Genomic DNA, 20,976 nt, shown 5'->3' on the forward strand with positions numbered 1-20,976 from the left:
TTAGGCAAATTATTTAACCTTTCTAGACTTTATTTTTCATGTGGTGCAATAGGAGTCATAGCAACAGTATTTGTCTTAGAGAGTTGTTGGGATGACTCATTGAATAAATATTTGTAAATACCATGTGCCTGGTACATGGTAGGTACAGTAAAAATATCCATTGTTTTATTGTTAGAAATCATATCTTCTATGGGAATGACATTGTGGTATAGTGAGTGGAGCCTTCTGTGGTCATATAGGCACAGGATCCTGTCCTGGCTGCTTTGCTGCTGATCCAACTCCCTGCTAACAGGCCGAGGAGAGCAGCAGAAGGTGGCACAAGTGTTTGGGTCCCTGCCACACATGTGAGAGACCTGCATGAAAATCCTGGCTGAGGAGTGAACCAACAGATGAAAGAACTCTCTCTGTCTCTCCCCACTCTGTTTCTAGCTCTGACTTTCAAACAAACAAATAAATAGATAATGAAATAAGTAAATAAAAATTCAAAAAGAAATTATATCTTATAGATCTTTCTTTCCATTAGATTCAGTGTGCTAGAAGAGCAGAGAGCTTGCGGGTTTCTTTTGTTTGCTTTTTTACTTTTTCTTCCCTGGCTCATCTCATCACCCTGATTTTCATACTTTGATTTCATGGTGACTGACACAGACACATGTGTGGGGGAGTGTTAGACATGTGACACCCCTCTCCACCCTGCCTTGCCTCTTTTTTCCCTACCATCGATTCGCATGCAAATATCTCCATGAGGACTTGTAGTCCACCATCCTCACTCTTACAAGTTTCATTTATTTATTTATTTGCACATAGACGTAGAGGATTAGACTGCTATTTTATGAGCCTTTTGGTTTTATTTACAGGTTAAGAGAGTTTGCAGAAGAGAGTTAAAAAACGTAGACATGTTCCTCTTGACCCAGAGGAAAGGTGGGAAGGGGCACTTGGTGGCCTCTTTGGAACTTGTCCTCTCCTGAGAAAATCCTGAGCTCTAGTGTTAGAAAGTTGGGTGCTGGCCTTTAGGAGACGCTGTTGTCAGGGTTGTTTTAACCCAGGGAAGGAGGCGGGGAAGAGGAGGGGGAAGAGAAGAAGGCAGTGATGATGTCATCAGGAAATTAACATGAGTCACTGGCAGCCAAGAAGTCAGTCTTCACTCGTCTAGGCGAGGTTCCCTTCCTGCACAAATAGGAGTGTCGTTGGTCTTCGTAGTGCGCAGAGATTTCTGACTTTTTTCCATTTCAAACTTAGATTTTGTTTACGGCCATACCACCCTGAACACGCCCGATCTCGTCAAACTCAGTTTTCAGGAGGTTTTCCTGAGCACCACTGACCTTCAGAAGAAGTGCGGGAGTTTGAACTGAAGCAGGTATGTACATTTCTACCCCACCACCCTGGGATCTCACGCTCTGAACTTCCCTTTGTCACAGGAACTTGCTCAAACTGTCACACTGGCACGATCGGTGCCCAGAATTCTTGGGACCTGCTGGGAAAATGAAAGTTAGTAAGAGTAATTAAAAAAAAAAAAAAACAAGCTAAGAAGTTCCCAACATAGGTAACTGGTAGCCATTTGCTACGAGCTCGGACCATGTTTGGCAGGTTGACTGTCACAAAGAGACTATAGGATGCGTGTATCAGAAACCAGTCATTTAACCTCAAGGTTAAATGAAGAAGACTTCAGGATGATTACATTAAGAGACCTTATCTAACAACAAAGTAATAATATATTTGTTGCATAAAGTCTGAGAAAGTTAGATGTGGGTGCAGAAGATTGATGCAATCTCGAGCTACACCCCCAACTTGGTTCCATCCTTGACTCTAGTTTTCAAATAAATAAATAAATTCTAAAGGAAATGAAAAAAAGAAATCAGGGTAAATTGAGTTCTGATTAACAATCCCCCTTAAGCCTTCTAATGGACACTTGTAAGTTCTGGGGGATGCTGGAGATGCTGGGGTCGGTTTTCTGGGCTGTTGGTCCTTGGAGAAGCCTCAAATTTCTCAGACTTCCTGGGATGTCTATTGTCTAGGAGAGAGGAAGCTGGGGGTTGAGCAAGAGGCGGTGAAGCCTGGTCTCCTGGTCCTCACTCGTGCTGAGCCCTCTCTGCCTCTGGCAGGGTGGCCATGGCATCCGGAGATCGGAGTCTGAGTTTCATCTTGGATCAGAAAAACCTTCGTGAGCTGCTTCTGGAGCTCGACTCACAGCTGGGGGCCCAAGAGGTGGAAAGCCTCAAGTTTCTCTGCCTGGATTTGGTCAGTAAAAAGAAGCTGGAGGAGGCAGACTCGGCCTTGGATATTTTTGAGCTCCTTTTGGACTACGAGCTCGTGCAAGAACAGAATATTTTCTTCCTCGCGGAACTCCTCTACATCATCAAGCAGATCAAACTGTTGCAGCACCTCGGGTACAGCAAAGAGGAGGTGGAGCATATGCTGCCCACGCGAAGGAAGGTGCCTTTGTTCAGGTGAGGCCGGGAGGGAGGGGCCTGGCTGGGAGGAGGTGTCTCTGTTTCTAGCCACTGGGCTTTTTTTTTTTTTTTTAGTTAATTAATTAATTAATTAGAAAGTCAGAGGGGGAGAGATTGAGAGAGTGAGAAAAAAAGAGAGAGAGAGTTGTTTTATCTCCTGGTTCACCCACTCCCCAATTCCCCGCCAAGAGCCAGGAGCTGGGGCTGCTCCATGCTGAAGCCAGGATTTAGGAACTCCATCAGAATCTCTGATATGAGTGCGAGGAACTCAAGTATATGGGTCATTTTCTACTGCCTCTTCCCATCCCAAAAGCAAGGTGCATTAGCAAGGGGTAGGATGGGAATCCAAGCAGCCTGAGTCTCAAACTAGCTCTCTGAGAGGTATGCCAGCATGGCAGGTGGTGACTTCATTCCCTATGCCACAATGCTGGCCTCTGAAAGTGTCTAGTGACTTGGTGATTAGAATCCTTCAAGTCCTTCAGCATATGGACGACTCTTGGTCAGCTAAAGGAATGATGAATTCTGGAAATCCATTCTATTTGTTAAACATCTGAGGGATATTGGTGTTGGGAATGAGACACTTAGCTTTTCTGACTACAGATGATACGGCAAGCTTGATATTGCTGTGATTCCCTTATGTTAAAAAGTTATTTATTTGAAAGACAGACAGACAGACAGACATACAGAGATATCTTCCATCCACTGTTCAACTCCCCATGCTCAGAGCTCAGTCTGCACTGCCCACGTGACAGGGATGCACCATTGGAGTCCATTGCTTGCCAACACCCAGGGCGTATGATGGCAGGACACCAGAGCTGATATGGGATGTGGGCTTTCGAAGTGGTGTCTTAATTTGTGGCAAATGCCTGTCCCAGTCCTTTTTCAACCTGTGGTGGGCAATCCAGTATTGGCTGCCTTCAGGTCTTCTCCCACAAGGACATCTAAATTAATGTTGGATTTCTAAGATGGGACCCAAAGCTGGTGGGAGTGGGGGATGGGTTGAAATTGGGTATATCTTCCTAATGTGCTGGAAAGTAGCACTAGACCCAGAATCTGGAGACATGCCTTGGCAGCTTGCCATGCTAGTGGGCACCTTGGAAGCTCAGAGTTGTTTTCAAGTCTCTAAACTACTCCCAGAGTTGATCCTTCACATGCCGGATAACATGTGTAAAAATGCTTGATTGACTGATGTGTGCAAGTATGAAAATTTATTTGTCATTTTGGGTGTATGTCTTAGAAAGATGCTCTACGACCTGTCAGAAGGCATCAGCGCAGAAACCTTAAACAGCATGAAGTTCCTTCTGGGAGGGTCACTGCCCAAGTCTGAGATGGTGAGTGCGTTTTGGAGATGGGGACTATGTAGCACTGTGCTGCTTGGCAGTGACTCCGAAGAGGCTGGAAGGGGATTCCATGGAGGCTTCTTCCTCACAGTATGCAGACTTACCAGGGTTAAAATATCTGTTTTGTTGGATGGGCCTGGATTCTACACTCTTTCTCCTACTCAATCTGTGGTGTGGGCAAATGACCGAAGCGCTCTGGGCTTCTGTCTTCTTACATGTCAGATTGTCCTGGGTGTCCTTCTAGGATTGTTGGGCTAATAAGATGAAGTAACACACACATCAGGTATTCACACGAGGTGTGTATTTATTATAGCAACCATGAAATCGATGCTAACTGTTGCTGACATCCCCTGTGTTTTAGTATGTAGAACTGTTCAAGGCATACCTGGTAAGCAACAACCAGGTGAGAATAATCTGAGGTAGTCCAGGAGTCCTTTGCAGGGGCTTTGTGGTGTCTCTCCTGTAGGATGTTTGTGAAAGTCAAAGAAGACAGCACTGAGATGTGCTTTGTAAAGGGCTGTGCACGCCTTTGAAGTTACTACTAGTGATGCACTGGATATTAACATAGTGGCTATCAACTAATTATTCTGGTAGTTAAATTTAAATGCAGAAAAGGAGCTGTAAACCTGCTTTCTAAGCCTCAAGACTTTATGCTTTGTTTGGCTCCACCAACAACTTGTGAGGAATAGTTTAGTTAGTTTGAGAAGGGGCCAAGTTTCAAAATGTACCCTAGAACATAGTGTTGCTTGCTACTTTTTGAAGTTTTACGTTATGTAATTTTGATCATGCAAAAGAAGATGTGAAATATGTGGGGATGTTAAGAAATGTAGTCACAAAGCAGACATACATGAGCCCACTGTTTAACTTCTGAGAAGGCTCCTGGGCCATCTTCCCCAATCCACTGACATTACTGACAAATAAAAGGTTTGCCCCACGGGAGGCTGTTTCATGTGAAGTCAGTCCAACAAGCACAATGTGAGCAGTTCTTCAGACATTTTTCTGTAGCACAACGTGGTTGATTCCATTTTCACTATAATCTTGGAGTATTTCCGCTCTGCTCTTCCTTGCTTTAGAGCCCTCAGGAAATGGAATTGCAGCCTCCTGTGTTCTCACTGGCCTGCCTGCTTGGGGTTCCTTGCTCCCAAACCCTGGTGTCTTGAGGCTGGCTCTGAGTCTTCCTCACCTTTAGAGCCCAGCACGTGGTGCCTCTGAGATGACCTGATGCTCAGCCGATCTGAATGAAGCATGAATGGATGAGTGTGTGTGATTTCTCCTACCACGTCTTTCTGAGGAAGCTGCACACGTGCAGTGTAGACTTTGCAATGAGTGCTGATGGGAACTGTTGCTGGGGATGTGTTAAGAGCTACTTACAGCATCTTCACATTTGTTGCTCCTCTTCCTCACATGGTCTCTGGACGCTCTGGACTTCTTGTCTTATATACCTTTTAAAATATCTTTTTCTTATCTTTTTGGTTTTTTTTTTGTTTAAAAACATCCATGACAATCAACAGAACACAAGTATTGACAGATGACAGAAAGATAAAGTTTGATGTATGATTTATATGGTTAATCCCTTTAAAATCATCACTTAAGAATTAATTTTTAAATAAAACTATTTAAATTTATTTTATTAAAAATAAAATATATAAATTTGAAAATAAAATGTTTTTAAAATATTTATTTATTTGAAAGAATTACAAGGAGAGAGAGAAAGAGAGATCTTCCATCCACTGATTCACTCAAATGATAGCGCTGGCCAGGGACGAGCCATGTCAAAGCCAAGAGCTTCATCTGGGTCTCCCTCATGTGTGGCAGGGGCCCTGGCATTTGGACCATCTTCTGCTTCTTTTCTCAGGTCAGTCTCAGGGAGTTGGATGGGAAGTAGAGCAGCCAGGGCACAAACCGGTGCTTATATGAGATGTCAGCATCGCAGAAAGAGACTTAATGAGCTATGCTATCATGTTGACCCCAAGACATTAACTTTGGGCATTAAGCAAAATGATACTTTATAATGTGCCATGTGAGTTCTCTTTGTATGCTCCTGTGTCACATGCTTTTATCAGGAGATACAAAATGCCTAGTTCTCTTGACATTAGCAACTGCTGATGTTCAACAATTTTATATACTGTCACATGTGGTTTCATAGGCAAGTATACTTTCTGAGAAATGTGTGATTAGGTAATTTTGTGTGAACACCACAGAATGTGTTTACAGAAACCCAGATGGTACAGCCCACTTTATAATGTGGGCTATGTGGTATACCACATTGCTTCTGTGTAACAGGTTAGTGTCTTAAATATTGTAGCCAATTCTAACACAGAGCTAAGTGTTTATGTATCTAAACATAGAAAAGGTAGAGCAAAAGATATGAGGCAATAAGAATTTTCCAAATCCATTGTGATCTTAAGGTACTTAAGGTGGTCTGTCCTAACAAATGTTGTCATGTGGTGAGTGATTGTGCTGATTCTTTTGCAGTTGCAAAATGAAGATATTAAATTTCTATCATTTTGTTTCCCTTTTGTCTATCATTGGTTACCCAGATATAAAATATATATGTATGTATACATACACATAGTATATGCTATTTTTAAAAATATTTATTTTATTTTTATTTGAAAGGCAGAGTTACAGAGGGGAGACACAAAGAGAGGTCTTCCATCTGTTGGTTCATTTCCCAAATGGCCACAACAGCTGGAGCTAAGCTGATCTGAAGCCAGAAGTCAGGAGTTTCTTGCGGGTCTCCCAAGTGGGTACAGAACCCCAAGAACTTGAGCCATCCTCTGCTGTTTTTCCAGGCCGTAAAAAAAAAAAAGCTGGACCAGAAGTGCAGCAGCTGGGGCACAAACCAGGATCCAAATGTGGGGGCTGGTGTCACAGGTAGAGGATCAGCCTCCCAAGTCACTGTACCTGTACCAACCCCATAAGTTCTTTTTTTTTAAATTTATTTATTTTTATTGGACAAGCAGGCATACAGAGAGAGAGACATACAGAAAGAGTTTCCATTTGCTGGTTTACTCCCCAAGTGACCACAGCAACCAGAATTGAGCTGATATGAAACAAGGTGTTTCTTCTGGGTCTCCCATGTGGCTGCAGAGTCCTGCATTATGTGGTACTTGACTACTTTCTCGGGCCACAGGCAGGGAGCTGGAAGGGAAGTGGAGCAACAGGGACACGAACCAGTGCCCATAGGGGATCCTGGTATGTGCAAGGTGAGGACTTTAGCCACTAGGCTACTGTGCTGCTCCCACCCGTAAATTCTTGATGTTTTCATTTACTTACTCAGTTTTCAAGATGGTTAATTGGTTTCTTGTCATTAACAGAAGATGGCCCTTTAGAAAAATCACATGCAAACTTTCAGTGGATTTAAGCATATATGAGGGTTTTCAGTCTGCTGTAGCTGTTCTGATTTAGTTTAAATTGTCTCATTTTGGTCCAGTGACAGCCTCTTCAAGTTGGTCTTGACTCATTTTGATGGAATCCTTGTCATTTTCACGTTCCTTTACTGCCCTGTAATGATGCCCCAGGTTCATTGTATGTACTTTTTTCCCCCTAGTGCTGGATTCTATCATTTCTCTAAAAGGCTTGGTTTTATTAAATTAGAAATGTTATTTCCGAACCACAGACAAGTGCTAAAAGATGCCCAATGCCCCCAGGTTGATATTTCCTCTTTTTTTTTTCTTTCTTCCCAAAGGTCAGAAGTAGGAAATACGTGTGTGTGTGTGTGTACTTTTGTATATGATTCTTTTTAAAAGATTGTTTTTGCAGATTTATTTTATTTAAGAAGCAGATTTACAGAGGGGAGAGACAGAAGAGAGATTCTTCATCTATTTGTACATGGTTCAAAAGGCCTCAATTGTGGGGAGTGGGCACCGGAGCAGACCAAATGAACATGAAAGGCCATTGCAGGATGGCGGCTGGCCCAGGACCAGGAGGTGGGGTTGGTCTCGCCAGCAGGTAAACAGGAAGTCACAGGGATAGGCTGATGCCCTCGCTGTGATTATGTCATTGCTACTGGCCTATCAGGTAGCACTACGTGGACCCACGGGGAGAAGTGATTGGTGGAGAGTAGCAGCTGCTAAAAGCAATAAGAAGAACAAGAAGAAAGGGGCAGCAGAGAGGGCTAGAAAAGCTAAGATCTTCAGGGAGAAAAGCTAAGGTGTACGGGGAGAAAAAGCAGAGAGGGGTACAAAAGCAATAAGACCTACGGGAACAAGAGAGGGGTACAAAAGCAGTACAAAAGCAGTAAGACCTACGGAGAGAAAAGTACAGGGAGAAAAGCAGTGGAGAAAGAGCATAAAAGCAGCTGCTTTTGGCAATAAGGGGTCCGGTTATAGTTCTGGCTTTTCCCAGAGTGTGCCGTGTAGGTAGTGTTGCTGCTGGTCGGCGACACTCAATGGCCAGAGCTGAGCCAGTTCAAAGCTGGGAGTAAGGAGTTTTTTCCAGATCTCTCACATATATGCAAGAATCCAAGGACTTGAATCATCCTCCGCTGTCTTCCCAGGCCATAAGCAGGGAGCTGGATGGGAAGTGAAGCAGCAGAAACATGAACCAGCACCCATAAGGGATGCTGGTCCCATTAGTGGAAGATTAGGATGCTATACCACAGCGTCCCTGAGATGATGATTTTTCTAAAAAGAAAATGTTTTAAAAAGTACTGTAAGGTTATTGGGATTCTGCCATATAATTTCAGTGTGTAAAACTCATGTTTGCAATGTTTATGCTTGCACTGCAATTATCTGCCTTAAATGTAACATGTGTCAATATGAGAGGAGAATCCTACCGGTTTGCAAAACTCTCTGGGTGTTTCTGATTATTTTATGTTCCAAGTTGGAGTATCCTGTCCCAAATTTCCAAGAGTCTGGGTTTATCAGTAAAATGTCCTCTCTTTACTGTTGTACCCTTGCCTTGCCAAGGGGAGAATGGGGTGGTATGGATGGTAGCAGTATGGGGTAGCAAGGGGTGGGAGGTGAGGGGAAAGGCAAGCAGCTCTGTTACAGGAGGACCTGGCACACTCAGCACTGCACATTTTCCTCTAGGAAAAGTCTGGCAATGAGTCCTTCTCTTTTGCTTTTGCAGCTCCTAGGCATCTGTGGCTACAGAATCAAGTTCAGGGTCAGAAGTGCCCCCAGACGTTTGCCTCCCTATTCCATCATCTTTTAAATTTTTACTTACTATTTTACATATGATGATATTTATTTCTGCCAAGGGCATCTGGTTATGTATAACATCACTAGTGGGCAACACAAAATTATCAACTTCAAAACTAACCTATTGCAGATGAGTTCATGAATTTTGAGTTCCGTAGCCTGTGGTTTCCTTAACAGAGCCAGACCACATGATTTCACAGGCCTACCTTTTATGGCCCACCCCTGAGTGAAATGATCTGACTTATGCCCTGCCCAAGCAGCCAAAACACTGTCTAGGTTTTTCTCACTCAGTACCACAATGGAAGGGGGGAAGTTCCTGGGCTTAGCTGTGGCATAGATAAGGCCAAATACAGGAAAGCTGCACTTCCTTCTTGGACCCCTGATGATCACAGGATCATATCCCAGTTTTGGCTCTGCAACACATGCCCAAGATTGGTCTGGGCTGGTTTCCTCTGAGCTCTGCTATTAGGCCAGCCTTTCACAGAAAATAAAAGATGATCTCAAGCCTAGGGGAGTTTCCCACCTGGCTTAATCAGGCAATGTTTCCTGTCATGGGACCTCAGGAAAAAAAAAAAAAAAAGCAACCTATCAGTTGCTTCCTAGCCTTTGGAGAAAGCGCCCGCTTCTTTGCTGCTTGTTTAAAGAGTTATTTATTTTTTACTGGAAAATCAGATTTACAGAGAGAAGGAGAGACAGATAGATCTTCCATTCACTGGTTCATTCTTCAAGTGGCCGCAATGACTGGAGTTGAGCTGATCCAAAGCCAGGAAGGAGCCCGGAACTCCCTGTAGGACTCCTGTGTGGGTGTAATGTCCCAAGGATTTAGGCAGTCCTCAACTGCCATGCCAGGCCACAGACACAGGGATTTGGAAGGGAAATGAAGCTGCCAGAATAAGATCTAGTGCCCATATGGGATTCTGGCGCATATAAGGCAAAGATTTAGCCAGTTGGCTATTGCACTGTGCCCTGGAGGAAATGTGTTTTAGTCAAGAGGGAAAGCACTCAAATTTCCAGTCTTTCCTGGAAGTCTCTTGCAGGCTGGGTAGGGATACCCCTTTGATAGCAGGCTGACCCATGTAAGCTCACACACATCGTCAGATGCCTGACCAGCTAGCAGCAAATCCACTCTCAGAACAGCATGCAGGAGGTAAAGGAAGCCACACCCAAATCTGCTGGCTTTTTAGCAAAGTAAGAGCTGGCAGATGTTTCCTGCTAATGCTTAACCTAAACTGCAGTAGTGCACAGGCTCTGTGTAACTTGAGTGTGTGTGTGTGGTTATTTTCTAAGCGTCTAAGAAACTTCATGAAGTGATGTGAATTTCGACCATTGCTTCCGGAATCACTCTTAGCCTTGTTTCTTCATTCTGTTGGGTTGTTATCAAGATGTATGAGTTTCTGTTTCGAGGTACAAAGCTCATTTGCACGTCACCGTGGTAACGCCTTGTGCACTTTATGTGAGGAGGGCACCTTCTGACCTCTGCCTCACTGATGCACTCCAGTGAGTCTTTCTCCACCTCTCCTCTGTCCAGTGTCCATTACCTGGCCCAGCCCTAGCTGGCCCAGCCTGCAAGGGCAGCATGTGTACTCCTTTTAGTTCCTCTTCCCTGTCTCTGGAATTTCTTGAAAAGTTTCTCTCTCCCTCTTTCTTTCTTTTACGAGACTTTTTTTTTTATGATCTTTACATAGTTGATTAGGGCTCAAAGAGACAATGGCTACAGAAAAGTGTGTAAGATCATTGTTTTCACATTCTCTTTTCTCCTTCCTCTATCTGGGGGAAAGTAAGAGACAAAGGGAGAAGTCCCATTCAACCTCCCAACCATCTAAGCGTCTCTGATGTGGGGCATGCTCCTAGGGCACTCCTCAAGTGGTTTCAACAGTTCAACTGTTCTGAATTACTGCTAATCTCGCTATTCTAAGCATGATGAAGTCTCTCTAGAATCCACTGACTGGTTTGGTCCACCTTAGCATCTCCACTTGCCCAGATTTTCACTGACAACACTTGGCTGGGCTAGTTGATTAATTTGTTTTGTTCTCTGTTCTGGTACCAGGTGTCCTCTGCAGGCTCCAATGTACTACCACATCTTCCATGTGCACCTGGATATGCTGTCCACTGCTCTGTCTGAGCCTCTGAGGAGGCTCGGCTTTGACACATGCACTCCATGGTCACACCATGGAACCTGCAATTCTTTTCATGGTTGGGGTTCTGAGTCCAGCAATTCGATTGGGGGATCCCCAATGAAACTTTGTCAGAGGTGATCCCAGACCAGATTCTTATGTGTGCTTGCTAGTACAGGGTCCAACACAGACCATTGCCCCAATCAGCCTATGCATATGCTAGTGGTTGCAATTGCTGGATCAGTTCTGTTTCCAGCTCTGTCTTCTACACAAACCAATGGGTGTTGGAACCTATCCAGATCCTGTCCACCACACACTTGGCCATGTAAACCATGTAGGAGCTGCAGCCTAATCAGAATGACCCTCATTACCCCCCACCAAGCCCACTTCCTGCCCTGGTTCCTATGCTTGCCAGTATGTACAGCAGACTGGTCCAGTCTGTTCCACATCCCATTCAGCTCTCCTGTGTGTCAATGGGCATTGAAGCCTAGTTTAACCCAAGCAGGCCCACTATCCAGCCCACACACCTGCTGATGGATACTACTCTCTCATGCCTGCCCCATTCCTGGTTCTCATGCTCACCAGACAGAGTGGCAACCCAAGAGGGAGGTGCCCACTGTTTCCCTGCTGGGCCCAATCCTGGATCATGCACTCTCTAGATGGTTCTGCAATTTGGCTTGACAGAATTAGCTCCCCAGTGCCAGCCAGCCTCTGCCAGCTGATGCTGTAGCAGACCCCAATCAACCCACACCCACTCTGACTTACGCTTGCATCAGTAAGAACAGTCAACCCAGCTTGACTTTTCCCTGGTCCAGGTCACATGAGACCCAATAGGTGTTGTAGCTGTCAGGCCTGATCTGCCCCCATCCCAGTTCATGTTCTATAGTGGGAATGGTGATACAGCTGGGGAACACCATGCTGCCCTCCTACTGGCTTTGCCCTCTCCCTCTTGGGTCTTACGTTTTTGGTTGGATGCCGCAGCCTGGTCTGGCATGGCCTGCCTTGCCTCAGCGTTTGCCAGTGGATGCTGTAGTCCGGCCCAGCCAGCTCATCCCCAATTCCAGCTCAGGTTTCTCTTTTTTTCATCAGATGAGATAGAAAGCAGTCAAGACTGAAACTTAAAAATTTAGGGTTTCTCTGACTTGTTTGCATCTTGGATGGTTGGTTGAACACACACACACACACACACACACACACACACACACACACACACACACACAGATTTTCTTTAACTCTTCCTTTTCCTTCTGTTACTGCTCCATCTCCCCCTTTCTGCTCAATTTATTGCAGTAATAGTTCACACACACTCCTTTCATTAACTCAACTCTTAGTTCCATTTCAACACATTCCAGTTTGACTTCAATCTAAAGCAGATGAAACTCAGCTTGCTAAAATCCCCAAGAGCCATCTCATAGCCAATTTTCAGATTCTCAGCATTTTCTGCCCTTGGTTCTCTTCCTGGAATGCTGTGTTCCAGCCATAGCGGCTCATCATCTTTCACAAAGCAGTCCAGGAATGCCCTCCCATGTGTGGTTTGTGTGGAGCTTGTGGTGGGGAGAGATGGATGATAGTAATGAATGATATCACTACTTAAGTCATCTTTGACTCTTACCTCATTTCTTCACACATTTCCACTTCATCCTCCCAATTCCCCAGAACAGACTTCAGCAGCGCCTCTCCAGTCCAGCACCATTGCAGCACCACTGCTGTGGATAGATCTTGATCATTTCTTCTCTAATCCATTTCTTCTTCCAGCCTACCGCCTAAGACTTCTATTTAGCAACAGATCTGTTCATGCCATTGATATCCTTGATCCCAACCCTTGACCACATGCTCATGTGATGTGTATGATCCTTTCTCATTTCAAACGAGATCTAGCTCCCACTTGGTATGGGTTGGTGTTTGTACCCATATCTTCTTCCTAGCTTCATAGAAGGCTCTGGCCCCTTGCAGCCTTTAAACTGTTCAGTGTGATGGGTGGAGACTTCCTCCCCAGCCTATGCCGGCAGCCTGATGGTGGCATTGGATGCTCACTTTCTCAGCATTCTTTTCTGTGGGCTCCATGATAATTTTGTTTACATATATGTTTTTCACAGGCAAATCAGTACATTGACTGGTCCTGATCTCTGGAAAGTTTATGGTAACTTCCACCCCATAGATCATTCAGATTTCGAAGAATCTTAGCTGGTTTGTGATTTCTTCCCTATCCAGGAGTGCTTTGAGATATTTTCTTTCAAAATACCAAATGTAAAAGTTTCTCAAGCCAAATTTTCTTGGAGCTTATAATCAGTTCTTCACTGACAGTTGTGAGAAAGAGGTGGTGTAGCTCGATGATTGATGTTGGCATCAGAGTGTATTGACTCAGCCAATTATAGACTTTGTGACCTTGGGAAAATGATTAAACCTTTCTGTCCTTCAGTCATTTCATCTTCAAAATGAAGAATATGATAGTTTCTCCTGCATTGGGTTGTTTTGACATTGCTATTTAGCAAATGCTGTACTTGGTGTGTGTAGAGTTACCTATCGTATCTATATAGGGTGTCTGGTATTAATAGGATCACAAAGAGATTCGTTTAGATAGAGCTCTTCTCTTAAACTACTGAACCCCCGCAGTGCATGAAATACACTTCAAACATGACTGCAAAGCTTGGTTCTTAGTGGCCACACAGGTGATTTATTTAATCATTGCTTAATATTTGAATGTATAATCACTAGTCAGGTAAAAGTGGCTCCCTGGATTCTCTTGCAGAACTCTCTGAAGTTTTTGGACTATCTGGAGAAACAAGGTAAAATACGGGAAAACGATCTGACGTTCCTAGAAGAACTCTGCAAAAAAGTCACCCCGAGCCTTACAAGAATAATAGAGAAGTATATAGAAGAGAAAGGTAAGAAGTGGACACTTGGTGACTTGCACCCGATTATGAGAATTCTTAAAACAATTTTGGCCATGTTTGCTCACCATTTGGTTAATGTCCTCTTGGGAAAACCATAAATCTCCCCTTTGTTCCTTCAGCATGTTTATTGGAAGCACACTTGATGCTTGGCACTGTTGGAGAAGTTGGAAGTATAGCAAGAACTTAGCATCACTCCCACCCATAAAACTTACTTCAAGGGGAGAAAGTAGTTTTAGATAATTGTCCGTGTGTGATTTTTTTTTTATGGTAGTGAGGGTATAGAAAGTTGTTTTCAGTGAAATGACAACAAAGAAGGAGGCAGGATAGCACAGGGTTAAGAGTGGGGGCCGAAGACTCTAGTGGCTAGGACTGCTTGTGTAGCGTGCTGGCTTTTTCTTTAGCTTTTCCATGTTTTCCTTCCCCCCATTTGTAAAGTGGGCATAGTTCTAGCACACACCTCATAGGGTTGTATGAGAATTGAGTGAGTTAATCCCTATAAAATGCTTCTCTGGTGGGAATTGGCATTCAGTGCATGGTTTTATGGCTGCATTTGTTAAAGGGATTCATGAAGAAGTTTATTTTATTGTTATATTTTTTTCTAGTCTGCATTGTAAAGACAGTTTTTGCTGTGATACTATATGGAGGTGGAAGCCCACAGAACAAATCAAATATGGGTTAGCATGATATATATTCAGGTGTGTCTTTCTCCACTGTTGAGCTGGAACTCAAATGCTGAAGGACATATTTGTGAAGATTTTTATGCCACACCCAACTCATGCTTAATACAGTGAGTCAAGCTGTTGTGCAGATTTCTTGGACTGCAAAAGGAAACTAAGAGGAAATTCTCCTTTAAGAATTCATTGAATACAAAGTGAGGGACAAAAATACTGCTGTCAAGTTGATAAAATCTCAAAATTGAAGCATTGAAGAAACATGTAATTAAAGGAAAAGTTACAAAGAATTCAAAAATTGCTGACCCTGCAGTTATCGAGTGAGAACTAAAAAGCAGGAAGTTGATAGTGAAAGAGTATTTCACTGGCCTGCAGGTGAACTTTGAGTACTGAGGTTGTTTTCTGATGTTGTTTTCCTGTAATGAGTTATCATTAGGCGACCATAATATTTTGGATGTATGAATTATGGAGGAGTTGCCTAATTTCTATGCAATTAGTGATTGGCTCAATGAGTCTTGAGGACTGAGGTTTCTATCAGGAGAGTTTTTTCTTCCTGCTCTGTGTGTGTGTGTGTGTGTGTGTGTGTGTGTGTGTGTGTCTGTTTTTCCCACCGGCGCACCTATCCAGCTGCTTGCCCACTCTTCAATCCCTCCGTCACTTTTGTTTAAATATCCATTCTTCCCTATTGGAAAAGCAGATCAGATCCACAGAGAAAAAGGAAAGATAGAGAAAAAGGTCTTCCATTGGCTAGTTAACTCTCCTAGTGACCCAGAGCTGAGCTGATCCAAAGCCAGGAGACTGGAGTCTCTTCCAGATCTCCCACGTGGGTGCAGGGTCCCAAGGCCTTAGGCCATACTGTACTGCTTTCCCAGGCCACAAGCAGGGAGCTGGATGGGAAGTGGATCAACCGGAACACAAACTGGTGCCCATAGGGAATCACGGCACTTGCAAGGCGAGGACATAGCTGCTGAACCATCGTGTCAGGCCTTATCCCTCTCTTTTTAAAAATTGTTATTATTTCCATGATACAGTTTTGTAGGTATAGGGATTTCTCCCTTCCCCTCCCCCAGAAGAAGAGTTTTAATTTTGAAGTTTTGTGTCTCTAACCTGCTTGCATGTGATCTTTTTGGGGTGTCAATTATTATAAAGAAGTAATGTTAGTTTTCTACAATGCTAAGGGTTTGGTTCAAGTCTGTTTAAGATGAGAAATAAAAGGACTGCATAGGGCTGCAGATTTTAAACTTCTCTGCAGGTCAGTGTGATTCCAAGTCCAAGTTCTCTGAATGCAATTGGGACATAGGTTGATTTGGAGACCAGTAGGCTGAAATTCAGAGAATTCTTGAGTGTCAGTGTTCATCTTAGTGTTTTAAAGTTTTTAAAATAAATTATATGATGATAATGAATTAACATTCAAATAGTGAAAGTAATACAGAATATAGAGGGAGAAAGTCTCCCTTTTCCTCTTTTCTCAGTTACCAACTTATTTCCCAGATATAATCATGGTTTGAAATATATTTTTGCAGAATTTTCTTCTCTATAGAAACAATTGTGTATGTATATATGTAGCATACATAAACTTAACTAGGATCATGCAAACCATATTAAATAATTTGCTTATTTTTCATCTAATATAACTGACATTTTCCATAAATATGATCAGGTAAAACATTATTTCTTTTTCAAGATTTATTTTTGTTTGAAAGGCATAGTTACAGAAAAAAGAAGAGACAGATACACAAACACAGGGAGAGAGAAGAGATTGAAACAGAGCTCTCATTTGCTGGTTGCTGGTTGCTCCTTCTAGGCTGAAGCTGGGAGCCGGAACTCAATTCAGGTTTGCCACAAGGGTAGCAGGAACCCAAGCATTTGAGTGTCACTGCTGCCTCAAGGGTCTACATTAAGAGGCAGCTCGAGCCGGAGCTGAGAACTGAATCCAGGTCCTGACACGTGGGATGCAGGCACCTTAATCAGTGCCTGAATCATAGCCGAGTATTCACTCTAGCTCTTTTGACGGCTCCTCGGAAATCTATTTTACGATGTAACAGATTGATTTAATTATTGCTTTTGCATAATATCTCCCTTTTTTCCCTTTCCTTTCGTTTTTTTTTCCATCTGATGTTATCTGAACTCTGATATCATTTTTAAGATAATCCTTTAAGGATCTCAATAATTATCTTGCACATTAAGCACTGTTAAGTTCTGAAATCATATTTGATAAAGTATATGGCAACTTTTAAGGAACTAATAAAATCACAAAAGTAATAAAACAAAAATCATAAGAAAAAATATACAGGAATCAGTTTTAACAAAAATAGTCAATAAAAATAACATTTATTTCTTGTTTGCATACTCTTATGTACACATTCATATGAAAGTAGTGTTAGAATTTTACAACCTCCTTAAAATAATTACTCTTGATGGTTGTTTTTGATGATTTGTTATTCCTGGGCTGCTAGCAGTCAGAAATTGATTTTGTTTTACTGTCTGGTTTTATTTCCAGCTGCTGTAGACAAGGAAACTGAGCCATTGCAACAAGAAGAGGAAGAGATAATTTCCCAGGCAGACATTGAACAATTCAATGGAGCCTTACCGGTGGGTACAGTGATGGGCTGGTCAGTGTTTAACCATTTGTTTTACCTTTTGCTTCCAACATCCAAAAAAGAAAAGAAAGATGAAGCACGAGCAAAAGAGAGGCGTAACTGTGCTTGACTCTTGCACAGCCCTGGGTTTCTTTGACATGGTTCCTCTTTGCTGTAGGAGAAGCTCAGTCAGGGTCAGTCTGCTGGGTGTCCAATCTGTGGGGCTGTACAGGCATGTATGCTTTGTTTAATGCTCTACTGTCATCACTTAGAAATTCTTAGAAATGCATGAACCAGGGCCTTGCAAATCATGTGGCAGGTCTTTCCCAGAGAGCAAGAACTGGGTTCCTGCTTCTTACCATGCTCAATCTGTCCTTCACAATGTGACCATGATACTTGGGAGACATGTGGCATGATTAATGTCTCCCCTCAGAAAACTTGGGTAGCTCTATTATGCCAGCACTTGTCTGCAGAAGTTAGATTAGCTGTAAAGATTGTTGTGTTTTCAACTATGACATATAGGTAGCACAAAATTATCACTTACCTTGCTTTAGAAAAACTGTGATAAAGACATAATAAAATAGCACAAAGTATATATATATATTTAAAGATTTATTTTACTTTTATTAGAAAGAAAGAGAGACAAGGATCTTTATCCACTGGTCTGCTCCCTAAGTGGCCACAATGCTCAGAGCTGAGCTGATTCACAGCCAGGAGCTTGCTCTGAGTCTCCCATGTGGGTGCAGAATCCCAAGGCTTTGGGCCATTCTTGACTGCTTCCCCAGGTTACAAGCAGGGAGCTGGAAGGGAAGTGGGGCAGCTGGGATATAAACTGGCACCCATATGGGATTCCGGTGTCTGCAAGGTGAAGACTTTAGCCACTAGGCTGCTGCTCTGGGCCCAAATTTATTGTTTTAATCATAAAAAATTATTATGGTAAGGTACTAAAATACACATGAGATTTGCTGTCTTAGCCAGTGGTGAGTCCACGGTTCAGTAATGTTAAATAAGTTCACATTGTCATGTTAACATCACTCCAGATTTTTCTCATCTTCCCTAACTGTGATTTTCTACTCATTAAATTGTAACTCCCCTTCTCCTCTTCCTCCCAAACCACGGGCCCCACCTTTCTTTACGTCTCTACGTACTTGTCTATGACAAGTGTCTCATAACTGTGGAATGGTACTATATCTGTTCTTCTGTGACTGGCTAATTTCACTTGGCATAAAGTCTTCAACTTTCATCTGTTTCAGTGTGTTTCAGAATTTTTCTTTTTTAATGGTTGAATAACACTCAGTGTACAGATGCAGTGTATTTGTACTGCATTTTATGCACCTGTTCATCCACTGGTGGATTCTTAGGTTACTTCTGTCTCTTGGCTATTGTGAGTGATGCTGCTGTGAGCACGAGTGCAGACATTTCTTTAAAAAAATACTTTAAGATTTTATTTATTTTTATTGGAAAGGCAGATTTACAGGGAAAGAGACAGAGGAAGGTCTTCCATCTGCTGGCTCACTTCCCAAATGGCTGCAATGGCCAGAGCTGAGCTGATCTGAAGCTATCCTCCTAGGCCTTCCTAGGTCATAAGCAGGTGACTGGATGGGAAGTAGAACAGTCAAGACATGAACCAGCATCCATATGAGATGCTGGCACTTGTTGACAGAGGATTAGCTAGTTGAGCCATTGTGTCAGCTGAGTGTAGACATTTCTTTGAGACTCTGTTTTCCATTCTTTTAGGTGTATGAAAATAAGTGGAAGTGTTGGATCATATAGTAATGCTATTTTTTCTTTTTTGAGGAAACGCCACACTGTTTTCCACAGTGGCCGCCCCATTTTATTATATCTTCTTTACAAACTTTGCACTATACTTCTAACTTCTACATATCTTCATCAACACTTGTTTTATTTATTTGCTTTTGACAATAGCTGTCCTGATGGATCTCATTCGTTTGGTTAACATTTCCCTCATGTCTAGTGCTGTTGGTGGTTTTTTTCATGTGCTTGTTGTCTATCTGTATATCCTCTGTGGAGAGATATCCATTCAGATCCTTTCCCTGTTATTTGTGGAAATTCTATTTTTTCTTAATTTTTTTAATGGTTTCTTTATTTTCATGTTGTTTTCAGAGTTACAAATTTTGAATTTGCAAAGAATTTCAATCTTAATGAAAAATTGCAAGAATGTGAATAATACAAAAAAATCACATATTGTATTAGTTGGTTTGCTGTTCCTGCTGTGAACTACCCGAGGCGGGATACTTTGTCCAGAAATAGGCTCATAGTTCTAGAGATTCGAGGGCATGGTGCCAGTGTTGGCTTGGCTCTGATGAAGGCCTAAGGGTAGACAGGTGACAACACAATAGCAGGAACACTTGCCATCAGATGGTGTGACAGGAAGCCCAAGCTTGGGGAGGAGCCAGTCTTGCTCTTGATAATAAGACTTTCACAATAACAGACTCCTTAGGGCCCCAGCTCATAAAATGCTCACCACCTCTAAGTGCTACCACATTGGAGAGCAAGTCCCCAACACGTGGGCCCCTGAAGGACAGCCTGTGTCTAGAACTCTGTTTACCACCCCGTGGATGTGCTGCTGCTCATGTACATGCTCACTCTCTCACACCTTTTCCCTCCACACACATAAGTTTTCTCCAGACTTTGTGACAGTGGGTTGCATACAGCATGGCCCTTTCTCCTCCTGGTGTGTAGTTGTTAAGAATAAAGATTTTCTTTTACTGCAATATAGCACAGTTGTCCATGCAATCAAGTGAAATTTGTACAATACTTTTGTACAATTGATGGTCCACATTGCTAGTTTTGTTTGTGAAACCAATAATGTTCTTCTTTGTATTTTTCCTCTCCAGAACAAAATTTAGGATCACATATTTTATATATGCAAATACCATACATACAGACATACTTACAAACCAATATCTGTAATATAAATATTAAATGTGCTTGTCACGTCCCTTTAGAGTCCTTTAATCTTGAACATTTCTACAACTTTTCTTCCTCTTTTAGGACACTGAAACAGTCGAAGAACGCAGCCAATCCTCCTGACTTTCATAAAAAGCACAGAATCTGGCTCTGTTTTGGTGTGGTGTTTCCTCATGATTAGATTCAAGCTTTGCATCCTGGCCAGCCTATCACCTGATTGATGCTATATCTGGCTTAGGGCCTAATGTCTGGAACTGCATGTGTCCATCTTCCTCCTATTAGGGATGCTCCTCTATGATATTTCTTCACTTTGCAATTCACTTGGTATCTTTTCCCCTGCCCACCTAACAAATGAGCAAGGGGGAGACATTTTAACACTCCACAAGCATCCTGCTCTGCATAAAATCTCTTCCCTAGATTGAGACTCCTCTGTGGAGTTTTGTGTGATCTAGGATTTAGCATGTTGGTGAAAAAGCAATCCTTTCCAACCACAGGATTCTCACTTCAATTACAAGTCAGCACTCAACAAGGTCCTTCCGTTTCCCTCTAGAAGTGCGTTCTTGTTATTTTCTATAAAGGAGGTGATGGAGACCCACAGATGACCTGTGGATCCAAGACAGGCAAAGGACATCAGGGAGATGTGCATTCCATGTGAGAATGTGACATGGAGTCTGAGTCCCCATGTGACAGGTACGGGTGTTTAGATATCTAAAGGGATCCAGCTGGTGGGAGGGCATTGTGTACATGATATTAAGAGATTAAATGCATCATTTATTAAGAACAATGTTGACATCTCTTCCTGCCTACTGAATTTATGAGTCCCATCTGCTTTCTCTGAAAGAACATAACATAG

The 20,976-nt window shown here is 42.7% G+C and overlaps 1 protein-coding gene across 3 annotated transcripts; it reads left to right on the forward strand.

Annotated features, from left to right (window-relative positions):
- Nucleotides 1-2,032: 2,032 nt before the first annotated feature.
- On the forward strand, nucleotides 2,033-20,955 carry LOC121167019 (caspase-10-like). 3 transcript variants are annotated; one of them, XM_040996396.1, is made up of 5 exons: nucleotides 2,033-2,444; nucleotides 3,685-3,778; nucleotides 13,798-13,933; nucleotides 17,114-17,205; nucleotides 20,702-20,955. In XM_040996396.1, exons 1-5 carry the CDS (start codon nucleotides 2,107-2,109, stop codon nucleotides 20,723-20,725), a joined length of 684 nt encoding a protein of 227 aa, XP_040852330.1. In that variant the 5' UTR covers nucleotides 2,033-2,106; the 3' UTR covers nucleotides 20,726-20,955. The 3 variants fall into 3 exon arrangements, with proteins under 3 accessions (XP_040852330.1, XP_040852321.1, XP_040852311.1); XM_040996387.1 differs by lacking the exon at nucleotides 20,702-20,955 and adding an exon at nucleotides 20,208-20,695; XM_040996377.1 differs by lacking the exon at nucleotides 20,702-20,955 and having other exon boundaries at nucleotides 17,114-17,698.
- Nucleotides 20,956-20,976: the final 21 nt, after the last annotated feature.

This window comes from Ochotona curzoniae, unplaced genomic scaffold (genome assembly GCF_017591425.1).
Source record: "Ochotona curzoniae isolate NIBS_2020 unplaced genomic scaffold, NIBS_Ocur_1.0 contig_1213, whole genome shotgun sequence".
NCBI lineage: Eukaryota > Metazoa > Chordata > Mammalia > Lagomorpha > Ochotonidae > Ochotona > Ochotona curzoniae.